We start from the raw sequence: 19477 nt of genomic DNA, 5'->3' as shown, positions 1-19477 counted from the left end.
AATTTGCCTGGTTTAAGCTTAAGATGGAATGAATGTGGGGATTTGGTTGGATTGTTGTTCCCATGGCTGTTCTGTTACTCTTTTCCACTGTGATAGCACAGCTAAATCTATCATAGGGCTAAGGGATAGAGGTTTAGCAGTCTATTCTAAGCAGTTTGACATTTTATATCCTGTCATGTGTGAACTCTGAAATTAAATATCATTTATTCTAAGGTAGCCTGTGAGAGAGTTCCTATCTGCTCTTTAGCCTCATAAAAGTGATTTTAGTATATAGGAAAAAATTGTGGAAATGCAAATTTCAAGTGATATATGAAAAGAAATTAATCACCTGTCTTGCTGAAGTCCCCTCACATAGCATGTTCACCTTTAAGAGCTTTTATTTTTATTTCAAAATTGACTTGATATTTCACAGATATAAAGTAATTTTATTCATCCTTCTTTTTTTACAGGATTTTATTGCTTTCTAAAAGGATTTAAAAAAAATTAATAAAAAAATCAAGTTTAGCTCTAAGAGCTCCTTTGTTGTCTTTTTAGCTAATTCTCCCACACAAGCTGGGCGTGGTGGTGCTTGCCTGTAATCCCAGCTACTTGGGAGGCAGAGGCAGGAGGATCGTGAGTTCATGGCCAGCTTGGGCAAAGTTAGCTAGACCCTATCTCAAAAACCATATACAAACAAAAGGACTGGAGGTGTGCCTCAAGTGGTAGAGCACTTTCCTAGCATGTGTGAGGCCCTGGATTCAATCCCCAATACTACCAAAAAAGGAAAAAAGGCAGAATAGGAAGATGTATTTTAAATTGTGGATATGAAGTATAATCGTCATGTTCTTTTGGTTGTTTCTGGTTCAGATTGGGCCCAAATGGAAGGATGTGGTAACCAAATGCATCAAAGGCCACTATCAGCCCTTGCTGTTGCTTTATGCAGATCCTCAGGGTACCCCAGTGTCTACCCAGGACCTGCCTCCCCATGCTCAGTTCCAGTCATACAGCAGGACATGCTACGATAGTGAAGATTCAGGTGAGCAGCCTGGCTCTTTACTCTTCTCCTCTGCCCTTCTCACATGATCAGGTAGTTGGAACTCCTGCTTACATGCTTGGCACATAGTCTTGCTTAGAAAAAGAGGTTCCATTAGACATCAGAAAGAAGAGCTAACTATGCTGAAGACTAACTTTTGTCAAGCTTTGTTTTCTTCAGCCTTCGAGAGTGTGTTGCTTGAATCAGCTGGCCCAACTCTAAAGTGAGAAGGAAATTACATTTATTTACTCTGAGATTCTGAGTTTGTAAGCGAGAACTCAGTATTTAGCCTTCTAATATTATTAAAGATGATTGATTCTTATTAGCATTTTAACAGTGACTTAAGTGGAATGTTGAGAAAAATTGAGTCATTACAAAGCTTATCATTTTTCGAAGGTTGAGAGAGTTTTGTTTTAAAATTCCAAATGCAGTGGCTGAGAATGTTGTTCAGTGGTTGAACATTTGTAGTACTCATAAGCCCTAGGTTCAATCTCCCATACCACAAAAAAATCATTCCTCAATATATGAAGCACTTGTCCACTTCTAAGTCAGTCGTTTGGAACTTAAATAATGTTTTTCTGTAGAAACAATTTTCAGCTTGATAGCTGAAGTCTCAGGCTAATCCACAGAGGCTTATAATATTTGAAATATATAACCCTGGTACTTTTGGCTTGATTTCTGAAAAGCATGAAAAAGGAATGTTCTTTTACTCTTCTGGATCTAAGAATGGCTTTGGTATATTTTTGAAAGAGAAGATCTTTGACTTTATAGTTTTTTTTCCTCTCTTTTGCACCTCTGTCCTGCTTGGCCCCTGGTGCTTTCTTCTTGTTTTTGTGCGCCACCCCCCCCCAAGACCTGCTATACTTCTCCTTTCAGTCAAACACTCATTTGTCCTGTTGTGCTTATCACAGTGAGGCATTCAGAAGAAAGCCTTCTACTGAACTAATTGACATTAAAGATTAAATAATAGCCCCAAGATTTCTCAGAGATATTAAAAATGCATCAATTTCAATTAACTTTTTTTAAGGTGACATGGCAGTATAGGAGAAATGATTATAGGATAGGTGAACAACTAGTATATACAACAGGTTGGCCTAGGGCTTTCCATCTAAATAGATCTTACTCCTTACAACCTTTTCATTTCTTCTACTCCTCCCCACCCCCACCCCCCATAGGCTTTCTAAAAATCTCACAGTTTTTCAGGGTGACAGGCAAAGTGAGGGCTTCAGCAAGATAAGGGCAGAGATGGGAGGAACTCTGTGTCTGGATTACCTGGAAGTTGGGTGTTGGGAAGAGTGACTGTGATATATTCTTCTCACCCTTCCTTTTAGGAATACTTGCCTTATGGACCTTTGATGTATCCATCTCTTTTTCTCTGTCACTGTTCTTTTTTTCCTCTCACTTTTGCATATGTGTCTCCTCCTTCCCTTAGGGAGGGAACCCTCCATCTCAAGTGACACTCGAACAGATTCCTCAACGGAGAGCTATCCCTACAAACACTCCCACCATGAGTCTGTGGTCAGTCACTTCTCTTCTGATTCTCAGGGGACAGTCATCTATAATGTGGAGAATGATTCCATGTCCCAGAGCAGTCGGGACACAGGTAGGGACTTACTCAGAGGACCCTAATTGCCTGATTCAATTTCTGCATAGAGGGTCTCCCAAGAAAAAGAAACTGGGGCAAGTCAGAGATGTTTGTCATGCAAGGTGGAAAGGCATAGAACTTAGGTAATTGAGTGGTATACAAAGAAACAGTGTTGTTCTAAATAAACAATATGCTCCATTGTATACTCCTGTCAATAGCAGTACGTCAGTAAGGACCACTGCAATATGTTATCAATGTGATTATTCTGAAGTCTGACTTTCTCCTTTTGATCCTTACCCTTAGTGTCCCATTAAGCCCATATGATCCCCATAGTGCTCCATTGAGCCTTTAAACTTTGGCTTCTGCCCGGTCATGTTCTCATGCCAGGTTTTGTTCCGAGTGAAGGACTTTTGAGAGAAGGTATGTTTATGGGTGGGAGATACTATTGTGTGCATGATCTTGAAATCAGATTTAAGCATACTATTACCACACTTAAAATAATAATGAGGGCTGGAGGTGTGGCTCAAGCAGCAGAGTATTTGCCTAGCAAGTGCAAGGCCTTGAGTTCAAACCCTAGTATGCACCTCCACATACACACAAAAGGAAGTTGTGAAAAATAGTAATGTGGACTGGGAATGTAGCTAAGAGGAATAGTGTTTGCGAAGCATGTGCAAGGCCCTGTGTTCCGTATTCAGTCTGAAGCACTGCCAAAAACAAGTAACAGAAAAAGTAGTGATGCCTTAAAATTACTAATCAATCAACAACTTTTCAAATATTATCTTAAAAATGCTATATTTTTAATAGTTTGTGTGTTTCACTCAAAATCCAAATGAAGTTTATACATTGTGATGGGTTGATTTAAGTCTTTTAGGTTGTTTGTTTATTTATTGATTGGTTATTTTTGAGACAGGGTATTGCTATCATCCTACTTCAGCCTCCTGATTGCTGGGATTATAGGTTCATGCCAACACATCTTGCTTTTTTGTTTGGAGACAAGGTTTCTCCATATGGTCCAGACTGGCCTCAAACTCATGATCTTCTTGCCTCAGCCTCCTGAGTGCTGTGATTACAGGCCTGTACCTCCATGCCCGTCTTTATCTTTATTTTTTAGAACAGAGTTCTCATTATACTCAGGCTGGTCTCAAACTCATGAGCTCAAGTAATTCTCCTCTTGAGTGCTGGAATCACAAGCACGTATTACCATGCTTAGCTAGGTTATTTATTTATTTACTTTTGGCTTGTGGTACTGAGGTTTGAACTTAGGGCAATTGCTCTACCCCTTGAGCCACTCCGACAGCCCTTTTTTGTGTTGTGTATTTTGAGGTAGATCTTGCAAACTGTTTGCCCCAGGCTGGCTTCGAACTAATAGCATTCCTATAGTATACTTTAACGTCTTCCCTCTGTTTTATTTCTTATAAGTTGGTAGTTGGACCAAGTTTGGTCAGATTTATGTTAGATTTCTTCCTTCCTTCCTCCTTTCCAAACTACTCCTTTCCTCTCTCTCCTGCCCTCTTTTTATTTTTTGTACCTAGGATTTTGCATTTGCTCGGCAGGTACTTTACCACTTGAGCCATGCAGCCAGCCCTTTTTGCTTTAGTTATTTCCTGAATAGGGTCTTGTTTTTATTCCCAGGCTGGCCTTGACCATGATCCTCATATTTATGCTTTGTAAAGTAACGGGTGCATACCACTATGCTCAACATTTTTTTGGTTGAAATGGGTTCTCACTAACTATTTGCTTGGGCTGACTTTGAACTGTGACATTCTTGATCTCTACCTCTCAGGTAGCTAGGATTACAGGTGTGAGCCACTGTGTCCAGCTTCATGATGGATTTCTTTTGCTGAGTACTGCATAAGTGGTGTTAAGATAGGAGTTTTTAAGACTATATTTCTAAATCAGAGAACCAGGGAGAAGACATACCAATGATCAACTAGGTGTATTTTCTAGGAGAGTCAGGTTTATGTTAAGGGTTTGTGTATGAGAGGGACATGCCCATTTGTTTAACATTGTTAACATTTAGTTGCTTCAAGTAATTTCTTTTACTCTTAAATTTTGTGGGCCTAGATATAGCAAAGGAACAGATAATAACAGTAAAAGATTTGTATATGGCAATTGGTTGAACATAAATATCCCCATCACTACATTACTGATACCTGAATATGTACAAGGATTTTCATATACTAAAATACGAAAACAAATTTCTGTTAATTCTCAGTGCATTTGAGAACCTAGGGGGTTATTCTCTAAGACTGTCTTCAAACCTAATTCACCTTTTGGCTTCTTCCAGTTTAGTGAATTATATCCTTTTTAATCTGACTTTTTCTATATAATGTAAATCATACTCATACATATTTGCATACTGTGGAAATGAAACAGGGAAAGTTGCATAAAATAGCCTAGCTCCTTTGGGTTTCCCAATGTTTACTATTGAGAAAATATGAAGTATAGTCTCTGGATGAAGTCAGGTTTGATGAAGCGTGGGTTGGAGAAGAGAATGAGAATTAATCAAAGTTGAAGTGTCCTTTTAAGTGACTGACATTTAAGGAAGATTTAGAATTGGGTCTTAAAGCCATAATCAGAGCTGTTGGGGTATGCAGGATAATATCAACTGTACCAAAAATCATACTTTACGTGGTATGTGTTACCAAATACATGAAAGGAAAACACTGGTTTCAATTTAGGTGCATGAAAATATGTGGGTATATAACAGTTTTATATAATCTTTAAAACTTTTGCCTTTTAAAAATTACCAAGGGCTGGGGATACAGCTCAGTGGTAGAGCGTATGCTTAGCATGTGCAAGGCCCTAGATTTGATCACCATTGCTATAGAATCAAACAAAAATATGCCACGTATTGTGTCCTTAGTATTTCTGGGTCACTAGGAAAGATTGAGTGTGGTTTGAGTTTGGCAGTTGTTCAGGAGACATTGTATATTTGGAAACGCCCATTAAATAGTTGAGCTTCTCTACATTTATCTACTGACAGTTTCCTATACTTAAATCATACAGTCTTGGCTCCTACAGCTTTTGATCCATGGGTACACCAATTTTATGGCACTGCTACAAGTCCCAAAGGGAGACTAGGTTCTCAAGAGGATGGAGGTTAGTCTAAAGTACCAGCTTACTGCCATTTCCTTATTCCTTCAGGACACCTGACTGATAGTGAATGTAATCAGAAACACACATCAAAGAAAGGGTCCTTGATAGAGCGCAAGAGGAGCTCTGGCCGTGCTAGGAGGAAAGGTGACGAGCCACAGGCCTCAGGGTACCACAGTGAAGGCAAGTTACTCTGCATTGCTTCTCTTGGTTTCCTCTGTCAAATTTCTTTCATACTCAGACTTCTCCCTTCTGCTCAAAGGGTTTTTTCTTGCTTTCTAGACTTTAGGATCTAGATATTTGTACTCGTTTAAGCATCTATATTTGTTTCATTCTTTATGTTTTTAGGGGAAACACTGAAAGAGAAACAGGCTCCTAGGAATGCCTCCAAATCATCTAGCAGCACCAGCAGGCTAAGGGATTTTAAAGAGACAGTCAGCAACATGATCCATAACAGACCATCTCTCGCTTCTCAGACCAATGTAGGATCTCCCTGTGTGGGAAAAAAAGAAGACCAGTCTGACAAGAAACCTCCTAGGAACCTGCCTTTACACTCTTGTGACTGGGAAATGGAGAGTACCAGTAGTGAGTCAAAATCCAGTTCTTCCAGCAAGTATCGTCCAACATGGAGACCCAAACGAGAGTCTCTGAATATCGACAGTATTTTTAGTAAGGACAAAAGGAAGCATTGTGGCTATACCCAGCTTAGTCCCTTTTCTGAGGATTCAGGTGAGGTGATAATTAGAGAAGAATTGGACTTTCAAATAAAGTTGACTTATGTCTTTAAAAAACCTGGGTTTTCTGATTGATCTGGCAAGGAGCATTTTTACTCTGATGTCAGGCCTTTTGAGCATATGTGTTTAAGGAATATCTGGAGGGAGAGGTTAGCTAGGTCTTGATTTAGGCAAATGCTAAATCTATCTCTTTTTCCACACTGTTCTTTGATCTGGGTAGTCAAAGAATTTGTACCAGATGAATTAAGCAAGCCATCTGCTTATGACACAAAAGCTGGTGGACCAAGCTCCAAGTACAAGCCCTGGGGACCAGCCCGGCCGGGATCTCACTTTTTAGAACAGCATCCTCGCCTAATCCAGCGAATGGAATCTGGTTATGAGAGCAGTGAGAGGAACAGCAGCAGCCCTGTCAGCCTGGATGCAGCCCTGCCAGAGAGCTCAAATATTTGCAGGTATTTTTTGGCCTCTGAATAGAGGCATTGTCCCTCACAGCAATGTAAGCCACCTCTTTGGTTTAGACAAGCTTCAGCACTATCTGTCTGTGTGTTTGCTCAACTTTCTGTAACAGCAGCACCCTCTGCTGGGAGGAGGTGCAAAAGCCCTTGAGAAAGGAGATAGTTTTTAATTTCAAGTATTAAGTATAAAATAATTGTTTAAAGCTCACTTCAGCAATACATATATTAAAATTGGAACAATACAGAGAAGACTAACAAGCTGGGTGCCGGTGGCTCACGCCTATAATCCTAGCTACTCAGGAGGCAGAGATCTGGAGGATTGTGGTTCAAAGCGAGCACTGGGCAAATAGCTCACAAGATCCTATATCAGAAATACCAATACAAAACAAGGCTGGCAGAGTGGCTCAAGTGGTAGAGTGCCTGCTTAAGTGGCTCAAGTGTGAGGTCCTAAGTCAAACCACCCCCCCAAAAAAGAAAGAAAAGACTAACATAGTTGAGCAAAGGTGATGTGCAAATTTGTGAAATGGTTCACATTTTCAGATATGTAAAATAAACAATTATAGAGATTACAACATTAAGGATATAGGTATTAAAGTAGTACTGTATATGGAATTGCTGTTAAGTGAAATTTTAGCTGTTTTTCCTCACAAAAACATAAAAAGGGTAACTGAGATGATGGATATGTTAATTTTACTTTATTTGTAGTAACCTTTTTTACTAGCTATACGTACCCCATGATATGTTAAATACCTTAACTATGTACAATCTTAAAATTGTATTTATTTTTTAATGGTACTGGAGTTTGAACTCAGGGCCTCATGCTTGCGAGGCAGTTGCTCTCTCACTTGAGCCGCATCTTAGCCCTTTTTTGGCTTTAGTTATATTTTAGATAGGCTCTTAATGTTTTTGCCTGGGGTCGGCTTTGGACCAAGGTCCTCCTACCTATGCCTCTTGTGTAGCTGGGATTATAGGTGCTGCAACCATACCTAGCTTATTAAAATTTTATTTTAAAAATTGTTCACTAAATAGTTGTTAGTGAAAGAATGAATTAGTGAATTAATCTTATAATCTCAAAATTGAAGAAACCCAAATGTTACTTATTTTTGCTTTCTCTTTTGAGGTAGCTTTTATTTTTTTTTGTTTGTTTTGTCTTGGATCACTGGAGAGTCTTATGTTTTTTGAGGACAGCAATATTCATAATAACATAAGATAATGATGACAGTTTAATAGAACTCATTATAACCCTGTTAGAAGGGCTCAGTTTACTCTCCACACATTGTTTTAGACCTCTGTACATTGTTTTTACTAAGTTGCCACAGAAGCAGTTTTCATAACAGTGTAGCTACTTTGAAAGGAATAGTTATATTTTCTATAAAGGTGATACCACATCATCATTCTTTCCCTCTGTTCTTCCCCACTGGGCACAGGACCTTGTTCAGTTTACTTATAAAAAGATGCTATAAAAGTTTAATAATTGGACTGGAAATAACTCAGTGGATAAAGCACTTGCCTAACGTGTGAGGCTCTGAGTCTGATTTTCAGCACTGCATAAAGAAAAAAGGGGAAATTTATTAAGAAAAAGTAAAACAATATATATGAGAGCAGTATGTTGGCTCATTAATTCATTTATTAGATTTTGAACGTCTACTGCATGCCAGATACTACTGTGTTGGAATAAAAACTAAATAAAAAAGAAGTAGAACAAAATAAAGATACCATTATGTTGGATATACACAAGATGTGAATGACGTGAGGTAAGACGGGAAAATGAGTGGATATTTCAATTTTTTAGAAGTAATTTGGCAAAGGGCTTTTTTTTTTTGGAGATGGGTTCTTGCTATAATGCACAGGCTGGGCCTAATGATTATTCTACCTCAGCTTCCTGAGTAGTTGGGACTACAGATGCATACCATGACACCTGACTCCCAGAAGTTTTAATTATATTAGTTTGATGTTTTGTTGAGGAAATTTAGGAATATTCCTAGAAGCCACCTTTCTGATGCTTTTTTTATACTTTGGGTTCTCTTTTGAAGGGATCCAAGTGCTAAAAGATCAGCTGGATTTGTCCCTTCTTGGCGTCATATCCCGAAGTCTCACAGCAGTAGTATCTTGGAAGGGGACTCCACAGCATCTGTGAGTGGCTGGACAAAGACTCAACCCCTCTCCGGTAAGCTGATAATGTATTTGGGGAACGGAATTTGACCACCAGTTCTATTTGGGGAACCACCTTACCTGAGCACATTTGAAATTAGAGGACAATCGCAGTCTGAGTATTCCATCAAAATATAAATATAGAGGCATTTCAGCTGCTTCATCTCTGGATATCTCTGGTTTGTTTTTTTTTTGTTGTTGTTCTCTATAAGAGCCTTCCTGAATGTTTTACCTTGGAGAAAGCCCTTATGGGAACAAGATGGGACAGAAATATGGTGAATGGTGGTAATAACAACTCCATTCCTGAGAAGAATTTGTCCCATTAATTAGTACTATAAATTGAGATACAAAAAGGGGACATATAGGCCATGGGCAAAACTGGGAAATAATCAATTCAAACTTATCTTTTATCCCTGCCTCTATATCCTAGTCTCACTTCCAATTGTTTTGATAGTAAAAGTTCTTAGAGGTGGTTGGAAGGGAAATGTGTAGCAACAGTTATGAAAAGGCATGCATCCTTTTAGTTATGTATGCCATAGGTTGCTGATGTCTGCTAGAGGAGAACAATGCCTAGAAGCAGATACATCTGGAATGCTGTGTTAGAATTAGAGTTTTTCACCAGTTAGGACTGGTGAAAAAGATTCATGGTTCCTAGCGAAATTATACATTTGGCTATTTCCCACAATTTAATTTATTTCATGTTGAGTAATATTACTTTAAAGAAGCTTGTGATCATACCTGAGCCTGTTGCTCCTTATTTTCTCTTTAGAAAGCTAACACTTTTCCATTATAATAAAGACCGAGTCTCATGATTTCCCTATTTAATCCACCACTAGGATTCCTCAACTAGCAAAAGATACTTACTTAGCAAAGAGTTATGACAAAATTCTTCATACAACATACTGCCTCACCATCTTTTTCATATAGTAAGTTCTGTATGCCCCACAATTTGATCTAATCAAATGCTTGTTACATTCTTATATGATCAGTATTTTAAAAAAACAAGTAAATGAAGTCCATCAATTTAATGACCTGCCTTTTTGCCTCCTGAAATTTAAGAAACCAGTGTTACCATTATGGTATGCATCTTTTGATCTCTTTTTCTGTGCTTTTACAAATATATAAGTTTAAGTGCATACCTATGGGTATGCACATAAAATGAAGCCATATAATCTATACTATTCTATCACTCAATTGATTATGAATATCATTCTAAATCTATTTAGATCCATTTGTGACACTTCAAGGTGAAATTTTACTACTGTGAACATTTTACTAACTGATGAAAAAGATGGTAGAAATTAAGGGTGAGAAAATGACTTACTTGAAGCTCCCAAGTGACTGCAACAGCACCTGAAGAGACAGTTCCTTATTGGTTAAGAGGCTGGATTAATGAATTTAACCTACTTGACTTGCAGTGAGCTCTACTCTTTACAACCTGTCATCTTTTTATACCATAATTTTCTCATTTCCTAAAATGGGAGTAGTAGTATCTACTTCATCATTTGTAAGAATTAAATGAAATAATATATGTAAAAGTGTTTTTAAAATTGTTCTACCACATTGAATATGCTTAACAAAGGTTAGGTGTTATGCCTGTCGCTTTGTTAGGAAGCTTTCAGAAATTATTTGTTATTGTTACAAATTCATGGCCCAGGTCCCACGCTGAATCTGATTTGGAAAATACCATCCAAAATATGAATTTTAAACTGAAAGCAAGAGTTCTAAAGGAAAGTGGCACAGTGACCATAAATTCAGTAGATGCTTTTCTTGATTCCTGAATGTGGTGATTTATTTTCTCTCTGGCTTTATATCCCAGGTGGGGAAACATCTTCTAAAAGTGAACTGGATGAATTGCAGGAAGAGGTGGCCCGGAGGGCCCAGGAACAAGAACTTCGAAGGAAAAGGGAGAAGGAATTAGAGGCTGCTAAAGGGTTTAATCCTCACCCCAGCCGATTCATGGACTTGGATGAACTGCAGAATCAGGGTAATTGTTGTGAGAATTAGGTTATGGGTGATGGGGACAGATTGAAAAGACAGGAAAAAAGATCCAAGCTTGGAAATTTCTTCTCTTTTGCAAAGTTTTATTTTAATTCAGCCATTTCAGTGAAAGCTAGAGTAGATGGTAACAAGCCTATTGATTGGAAATAGGCACTGACTTGGGGTGTATCTATTCGAAGCCTTAGGTTAGATATATTATTTATGAATATCTAGAGAAGATGTAAGTAAAACAAACTTCAATTCAGAAACAGTTGAAAGGGCAGTGAGTCCCACTGACAGTGAAGGGAATTCTACTTGCTGGGAAGAAACATGCCCTTCAAGTTTGAAAAAAGAGCATCTGCCAAATATGAGCTGAGAACATAAAGCCTGATGTACTTTTTTTTTTTTTAAATGCAGCGTTGGGAATTGAACCCACAGTCTTGTGCATGTTAGACAAGTGCCCTGCCACTGAGCTACATTCCAGACCCCTAATTTACTGATTTTATTGTTTCTTGTTTGTTTTTTGGTTTGGTTTTTGATTTGGGGTCTTATTCTAGATGTGGTCTCCTTTTGTTGCCTAGGCTGGTCTTAAACTTGAAATCCTCTTGCCTCAGCCTTCTGAGTAGCTGGGGTTACAGGTATGAACCACCACATCCAGCTCTAATTTACTTTAAATTTTTTTGGTGGGGCTGGGGTTTGAACTTAGGGCTTCACAGTTTCAAAGCAGGCATTCTACTACTTGAACCATGCCTCCAGTCCATTTTATTCTGATCATTTGGGAGATGGGGTCTCATGAACTATTTGCCCATGCTGACTTGGAACCTTGATCCTCCTGATCTCAGCTTCCCAAGTAGTTAAGATTTTGGGCATGAGCCACCAGCACCTATCTCCTAATTTACTTTTAATCTCATGACAGTTCATTCTTCAATCTTGTATGATTTGCACTGACTTAAACTTCCCTAACTGCTCATTAGTCATTGTTATTCTCCCTAAAATTGTTTAGGATATCACTTTGTGCCAAAAGAGACTAGCCTTCAATAACAGGAGTTCAATAGGCTGAAGTATCTACCTTAAATAGGTTGTGAGACATATCTCGGCTTTTCTTTCTCTAAAGATGAATTTATCATTCTTGCCACAAATCCTGAGATACAACAAATTATGCTAATGTGGTATAAAGGATAGGAGATAATGTTATTTGGGTGACTACTTTCTCTTAGCCATTTCTCTCTTTGTAACTCACAAAGTAACTTTGTGGCTGTAGTAGTCTTATTTTGGGGCAGCTTTTCTCCTCTAATCCTACTGTCTTGGGGTGCTGTGGATTGAATCCACAGCCTCACACATCAGGCAAGCAGTCTACCACTGACCTATATCCCTATTCCCTGTATTTTTTTTTTTTTTTTTTTGGGTGGGACTGGGGTTTGAACTCAGGACTTTGTGCTTGCAAAGCAGGTGCTCTACTTCTTGAGCCAGGTGACTCCAGTCCATTTTGCTCTGGTTATTTTTGAAATGGGGTTTTGTGACCTATTTGTCCATGCTGGCCTGGGACCTTGATTCTCCCACTCTCTCCCTCCCAAGTAGCTAGGACTATAGGCATGAGCTATTGGCACCCAGCTCTATACTGTCTTTTGATTGAAGGCAATTATTGTCTTATATTTCCCTAGCCAATGTGTTTGTTTCAAAATAAGTTTTAATATCCTAATTCCTTAGTTGTCTCTGTATTTGGGTAGTGTTTTCTTCCTTTTTTGGTCTTGAGCATATCACTTTGGTATTCCAGGTTTATATTATTTCTGAAAGAGGGACTTAGCATTTTTCTCTTTGTTTTTTCCTCCTCCTTTCAGTTGAGCAGTACATTAAGGGAATTCCACTGACCCATGTCTCATTGTCAATTCTCTATATATACTTTGATTTAGCATCTCCTGGAAGAGCAAGGAATGGAGTGCTAAAATTGTGGATGACAAGAATTTAAGCCTAATATATACTGATTGACCAACTATAGTTTGCCCAGATCTTTGTAAAGTTTGCTGTGTCACCAAGGGTAGCCAAGGCTGTCCTCAAACTCATGATCCTTCTGCCTTAGCCTCTCAAGTACTTTTATTATGGCCATACACCAACAAGCCCAGCTGAAAACTTTTTTTGTTTTAGCCATCAACTATGATTATATAAGTTGTATAGATTCAGTTCATTCCAAATATAATGAGAGAGCTTTGAACATGGGAAAACCACACCTTTACAGGTGGAAAGACCTGAGTGCCAAATTTTTTATAATCAACCTGCTATTTCCACTGTGTCTAATTGCTCTCTAAAAGCTATAATAAAGTAGAAAATGAATGTTATGGGTGTGAAAGAGCTTTTCTTATGTCTGGTTGGAGGTGGCAAGTAAAGGATGAGGGTAGGAAGACATTTGAGGAGAAATGACTCAGATGTTTTGATTTCCCTTCTGCCCATAATCTTGTGAATGCCTTTGCTATAGGTACTCCCTAGTCTTTTCATCTGGCATTGTGCTTGGTCTCTTCTGCACCTCCTTTGACACACATTCACTTTGAGAGGAGGAAGGAATATTACATGCTTGCTATGTGGGATGGTATCTTTTTGGGGATAGTTTTGTTGAGCAAGAGCATGATAAAATTAATACTTAGCAGTGCACATGAAAGGTATGTTGGTGTAACAATAAACCCAGTTCAACTGCTGTGGTAGGTACATTGAGGTAGAAACTGTAGACCACCTGTGCCTAAGAGGTGTACTGAGTTTCTAGTTTGGGGTGGTGCAGAGAGGATTGTGAATTGATGTAGGGAAGAACTGGTATGGATGACTTTCTAAAGAATAGTGAAGCCATTGTTGACGTAACAACACTGGAAGTCTGGCACACTCTAGCACTGGTTGACAAGCTGTAGGTATCCTGTTACACTGTGAAAGAGCAGTTCAGTTGTAGGCATAAAAACGACTTTGCTGCTATAGACAATGCTTTGTTCTTTCTTTTAGAGATTCTTTGAGAAGTCTAGGAGTTAGAATATATGGCTGGCAATAATATACCTCTCTCTCATGGCCTTGGTAAAATCTTAGTTAAAGCAAAAATGGATGCCCTATTTGTTTCAGAGACTTTTCAATAGCTGTGACAGTGGGAATGAGAGTAGACCAGTGGATTTGTGTGTATCAAAGGGAAGCAACAGTACACAGGAGAAGCTGGAATTAATTGTAATGAAAATGAAAAGTGCTGGCCCTTTCAGGGAGGAGTGACGGCTTTGAGAGGTCCCTGCAAGAGGCAAATTCAGTGTTTGAAGAGTCCCTGCATCTGGAACAAAAGGGAGACTGTGCTGCAGCTTTGGCTCTCTGTAATGAAGCTATCTGTAAGTAACTCTAACTGCTATGGCTATGGCATTTTTGACTAACTTCACAATAGCTATGAGTGTTGTCACACAGATGACCATATGAATAGTTTTTATATCTGTTTCCTCTCACATTCCCAAACTGAGGCACTTTAGCTGTCTTTGTCCTTCAGATTTCTAAATGTACCTGGCACTGGCACTGGCACTGTAGCCTGTGGATATTTACTGAAATAACCTCAGCAGGAATCCACAGATGAATTCTGAAGCCATGCCTACCTTCTTATCCCCAGATAAAGTTAGACAGTAGATATGAAGATAGTCTGTTCTTTCTTTAGTCTCTAGCTAGTGAGTTGGAGCTTATGATAAGAAAATTGAGTACACTGACTCTACTTCCCAGGCCAGTAACTTTCCACTGCAATATTCTATTCTTTTTGTTTCTCCCCTGCCTTCCTGGTATATAGCACCATTATTTAATAGCAAGGGACTAAGGCTTAGAATTGATATCTGACTATTAAATGTGACCCATGAGAAGCTATGCTCTGTAAAGACAGATGCAGGTTTGGATCTTATTTCTGCTGTTAGCCATCAGGGAGGGGGAGTTGGGAGCAGAGTGTGGAGAGCAGAGTTGAACAGCTCAGTTGGAAAGAATGACAAGAGTGGCAGTTTCTAAGCACTAGTTTCTTTTCCTGATTCATTTTAGTTTTTTTTTTTTCTTCATTGCTATTTTTGTTTTTTTTAATTTGTATTAACCTGTTTCGCCTTCATGGCTTTGATGAATGTTCCTTACAGCCAGCACCAGCTCTCAGCCCTGGACAGCATATGCATGGTCCATGCCTTGCATTCCTGTTGCATATTTTGAGTTTTACTGCATATCTTTGCTTGTTTTGGGTTCAATTTTGTTCTTTTTATTTTGTTTGTATTTTGTGTTCTGTTCCTGCTATATTTTCTTTTGCATTTTAGCTAAACTAAGATTTGCCCTGCATGGTGCCAGCTCTAGCACACACAGCAGAGCCCTAGTCGATAAGAAGTTGCAAATCAGTATTCGAAAAGCACGGAGCCTGCAGGATCGCATGCGGCAGCAACAATCATCGCAGCAGCCTTCGCAGCCCTCAGCTTGCCTCCCATCACAGGGGGGCGCCCTCCCTCAGCTGACAAGGTAGTGCTTGGGAACCACATTAGTTTATGGACACCAGGGGAGGAAGTGACAATGGGTGCTTCATAGCAAGAGCTCTCAGTGTCTTGGCAACTACAGGGGAGAGAGAAGAGTCAGCTGAAAAGATTTTCTTCTCTCAGGTCAGACATATAGTGAAGCTTTATTAAACTTGTCCTATCCTTAATAGTTCCTAGAAAGATGCAAAAAGTGCAGCATAATAAATAGACTACTTGTCCAAATTCCCTGTGGGTGAGTTCATCCCTGGACTCATGTAACACCATGAATATTATATTTGTATATATTGTGTTCTTAGACATGGCAATACGTGCTACTTTCATGTTATAATAGCAACCATGTTGGGGTTTCAGTTTTTCCCATTGCTCATGTAAAAGGAGAAAGCAGTCTTCATTGCTCTGATTAAACCATAAAGAGACACAAAGATTCTCTTTGTTAGCTTATCTAGGTCCTTTGTTAGTTCTTCTACACCTAATGTCCCAGTAGCCATTGTTGTAGTATCACAATCTTAGGTCTTAAAATTGGCTTTTATTTAAAGTAAATGAATTTACATAAAAATTAACTTTGGCCTTTAATACATTTAGTAGTTTTCAAAATAAAGTATAATAAAATCAGTTTTATGGTGCTAGGGATGGAACTGAGCACATGCTAAGTGAGCATTCTACCACTGAGCTACATTCCTATCATACATTGAAACACTTTTAGACTATTTATCTAGATTTGGTCTGAGCTGAGTACTTTATATGTTTTTGTTTTCCGTTTTGGTGGGACTGGGGTTTGAACTCAGGGCTTCGTACTTGCAAAGCAGGTGTGAGCTATACCTCTAGTCTATAACTTTATTTTATTCTTACAATAATTTTATGAGATTAGAGACTGTTACTTAGCATACTTTATAAATAAGGGAACTTGGCCTCAGAGAGGATAAGTAAGGAACCCATAATTACCTAGCTAATAAGTGGTAGAAGTGTAGAATTCAAATCTAGATCTGTTTGATGCCAATGCTCATATCCTTGACCATTATGTAATACTGCCTTTTATGATTAGATTTCCCCTTAATAATTAGAATAAAGATACCATATTCCTTATATTGTTGTAAGGATAACTGGGTGATAAGAGTCACAAATTTTATAGCATTCAGGTTAAGTATCTTTTATCTAAAATGCATAGGACCAGAATTTAGATTTCAGTTTTTTGTTTTTTTTTTTTTCACATTTTGTAACACTTGCCTAGACTTTACTGGTTGAGGATTACTAATCTGAAAATCTGAAATGCTCCAAATCCAGAACACCATGTCTATACTCCAGAGGGTTTAGGGTTTGGAGCATTTCAGATTTTGGATTTTCAGATTAGGATGAACAGGTTAAGCATCATTAATCTGAAAATCCAGTGTTTGAAAGGGGTAAGGTTTTATTTAAATGATTGTAACACTGTATTTTTTTGGTCAGAAATAAAAAACAGGCCAGACACTGGTGGCTCACGCCTGTAATCCTAGCTACTCAGGAGGTAGAGATCAAGAGGATTGTGGTTCAAAGCCAGCCCAGGCAAATAGTTTGTGAGACCCTGTCTTGAAAATACCCATCATAAATAGGGCTGGTGGAGTGGCTCAAGGTGTCACTGGGGGCACTGTGAAAAACCAACAAAATGCAGTTAATCCCTTTTCCCATTCCTAAATCTCAAGACAGTCATAGTATACTACTTTGAGGAAACATTTAAATGAGGTGCAACCCAGATTATGAAAGTAATTGATCTCTGTAATCCCATGAATCCACATCACCCTGTATTTTGTAATTGTATTCTCTTGGTTCCTTTGACTAGGCTATCTCATAGGACCATAGGTAGGACTTCATTCTGGATTTTTGCTGTTTGGTATGACTGATTTTCAGGTTTTGCTTACCTTCCATGTCATCTGCATGTGGGAATAGTAGTTTTTGGTTTTTAATTTGCAAGTAGAAATGTTATTAGAATGGTCTTCACAGGTAATGAAGAATGTTGACCAGAGTGCTATTTAATACTACTGTGGCAACTTTGGTGAGGGCATTTAATAGAGGTTTAGCATTACCTGTTTAGGTGTGAGTAGACTATATGCCTTTTGTTTTTTTGCAAACCTTTAAACTATTGACTTTGTACTTGCCTTTCCATTTATTTTCATCATTCTCTAGATAGCTAGAAATGGGAATGGAATGAGCAGTTCATTGTGGAAGTGTTCTTGTCAATCAAGACAGCTTTTGACTGGCTCTCTCCATTTGTTTCAGTGAACAGTCTATCCCGCTCCAAGTATTGTTAAACCGAGAGGCCCAACTGGAACCCTGCGTAAATTCAGAGTTTGGGGCCAGTTCTTCTTTCTTCCACTCACCTGCTTCCTGCCATGAGTCACACTCGTCACTATTCCCAGAGTCACTTGCTGCATCTGCCCCACAGCACAATTCTCCCAATAGATCTGCCTCGAAGCTTCTGACTTCAGGTGAGGTGGGCAATGTTGATCACTCTGTGTTCCACAGGCAGCATTTACCCAAAACAACAGAGAAGACTGAGAAGAATTCTCTCCAAGAATATGTGCCATTGGATTCACCCGAGGGTAAGCTGCAAAGTCACAGAGAAGACAGCTGCAGTTGCAACATGTTCCTTCCACAAGAAGGAAAGGGCATTGCTCAAGAACAGTTGTTCCAAGAAAAGAGGGATCCTGCTGACCCTTCCCTGGTGGTCCCAACACCAACACGAGGAGCCACTTATGAGAGACGAAATGCACACAGCCTAGGCTGTAATTCTTCAAGTTTATCAGATCAGCCTAGCATTCCTCCTCATAGGGCCTGCCACCCCATAATGCCTGCTGCTTCTTCATCTGTGCTTCACTCTCCTGATCCTGTGCAGAAAACTAACCAGTGCCTCCAAGCCCAAAACCTCCAAACTTTATTGACTTCAAAAGTGATCGGAGGCAGCGAGGAGCCCTGTAGATCGGAGTTTCCCAGCACAAAGGGACTTGTTCGCTCTCTGGCAGAGCAGTTCCAGAGGATGCAGGGTGCCTCCACAAGGAATGCTACAGGTTCCCAGAATCAAAGTTTGCCAGGTAGTCTGAGGAAGAACTCTTCCCCTTTTGACTTTAAGCCTCCTTTTCCACAGGGTCAAGGAAAAGGCCACTGTCCTTGGGTAAAACAGCAACCTTCTCTGGATGGTAGGGACAGACTGCCTTCCTGGGAAGAGCCTACTGACCACTATTCTCTTGCCATAGACTCTGGGCTGCCTAATGGTGAAACCTCTAGGGGAGGACAGCCTAGGTTGGCAGAGCCAGGTATATACAAAGGGAAGCTATCATCCCAAGTGAGAGATGCTAGGCCTAGTGAGCTGGGAACCAGTATCAATTTAGAGACTTCTTTGCCTTTGGATTCCTGGGTGAATGTCACAAGGCTTTGTGATTCTCAGCTTAAACATGGGCTCCCTGGCCCAGGAGTGAAGTCCTTCCCCCATGACTCCCACACCTGTGTAACCTATCCAGAGAGGAATCACATTCTTTTGCATCCACATTGGAACCAAGACACAGAGCAGGAGACCTCTGAATTGGAATCTCTCTATCAGGCCAGTCTTCAAGCTTCTCAAGATGGCTGTTTTGGATGGAGACAGCAGGATGTGGCTTGGCATCCACTTAGCCATACAGGTAAGAATGCAATCAAGGTAGAGGAGAGTGGAGAACACATAAAAGGTGAAAGCAGGAAGACAACATCAGAGGAGGAGTGACGTGTACAGATAGTATCCCTAGCTTAGCGAGAGGTAGTAGAACTTCTGACATTACTCATAAAGCTTTCAGGACAAGGGCTAGATGTGGGCTAGAGATGGGGGCAGAATTATCACTGAGATCAATTCCCTGCTCATAAATAGAGACTGCTCAGTATTTGCCCATGGCTTCTCCAGTATGCAGAGCTGGAGAATGTTTCATAGGCCTTTGAGAGTGGAGACTGAGAGGAAAAGTCATCCTTCTGTG

At 39.5% G+C, this 19477-nt stretch overlaps 1 protein-coding gene across 20 annotated transcripts in view; it reads left to right on the top strand.

Annotated features, from left to right (window-relative positions):
• Positions 1-19477, top strand: part of Usp54 (ubiquitin specific peptidase 54) — a 113463-nt gene that overhangs the window by 82520 nt on the left and 11466 nt on the right. For 10 of the 20 annotated variants that reach the window (XM_074079120.1, XM_074079117.1, XM_074079119.1 and 7 more), the window contains 10 exons: positions 847-1015; positions 2445-2615; positions 5745-5876; positions 6042-6422; positions 6648-6879; positions 8916-9049; positions 10853-11020; positions 14223-14357; positions 15297-15492; positions 17757-19153. In XM_074079120.1, the coding sequence (XP_073935221.1) occupies positions 847-1015; positions 2445-2615; positions 5745-5876; positions 6042-6422; positions 6648-6879; positions 8916-9049; positions 10853-11020; positions 14223-14357; positions 15297-15492; positions 17757-19153 (3115 nt within the window). Of the gene's footprint in view, positions 1-846; positions 1016-2444; positions 2616-5744; positions 5877-6041; positions 6423-6647; positions 6880-8915; positions 9050-10852; positions 11021-14106; positions 14136-14222; positions 14358-15296; positions 15493-17756; positions 19154-19477 lie in introns of those variants that run through there. The other 10 variants (XM_074079123.1, XM_074079129.1, XM_074079125.1 and 7 more) reach the window with 8 other exon arrangements.

This window comes from Castor canadensis, chromosome 7 (assembly GCF_047511655.1).
Source record: "Castor canadensis chromosome 7, mCasCan1.hap1v2, whole genome shotgun sequence".
Lineage (NCBI taxonomy): Eukaryota > Metazoa > Chordata > Mammalia > Rodentia > Castoridae > Castor > Castor canadensis.
Note: the sequence above shows the minus strand (reverse complement) of the source record. Positions and strands in the feature narration are given on the sequence as shown.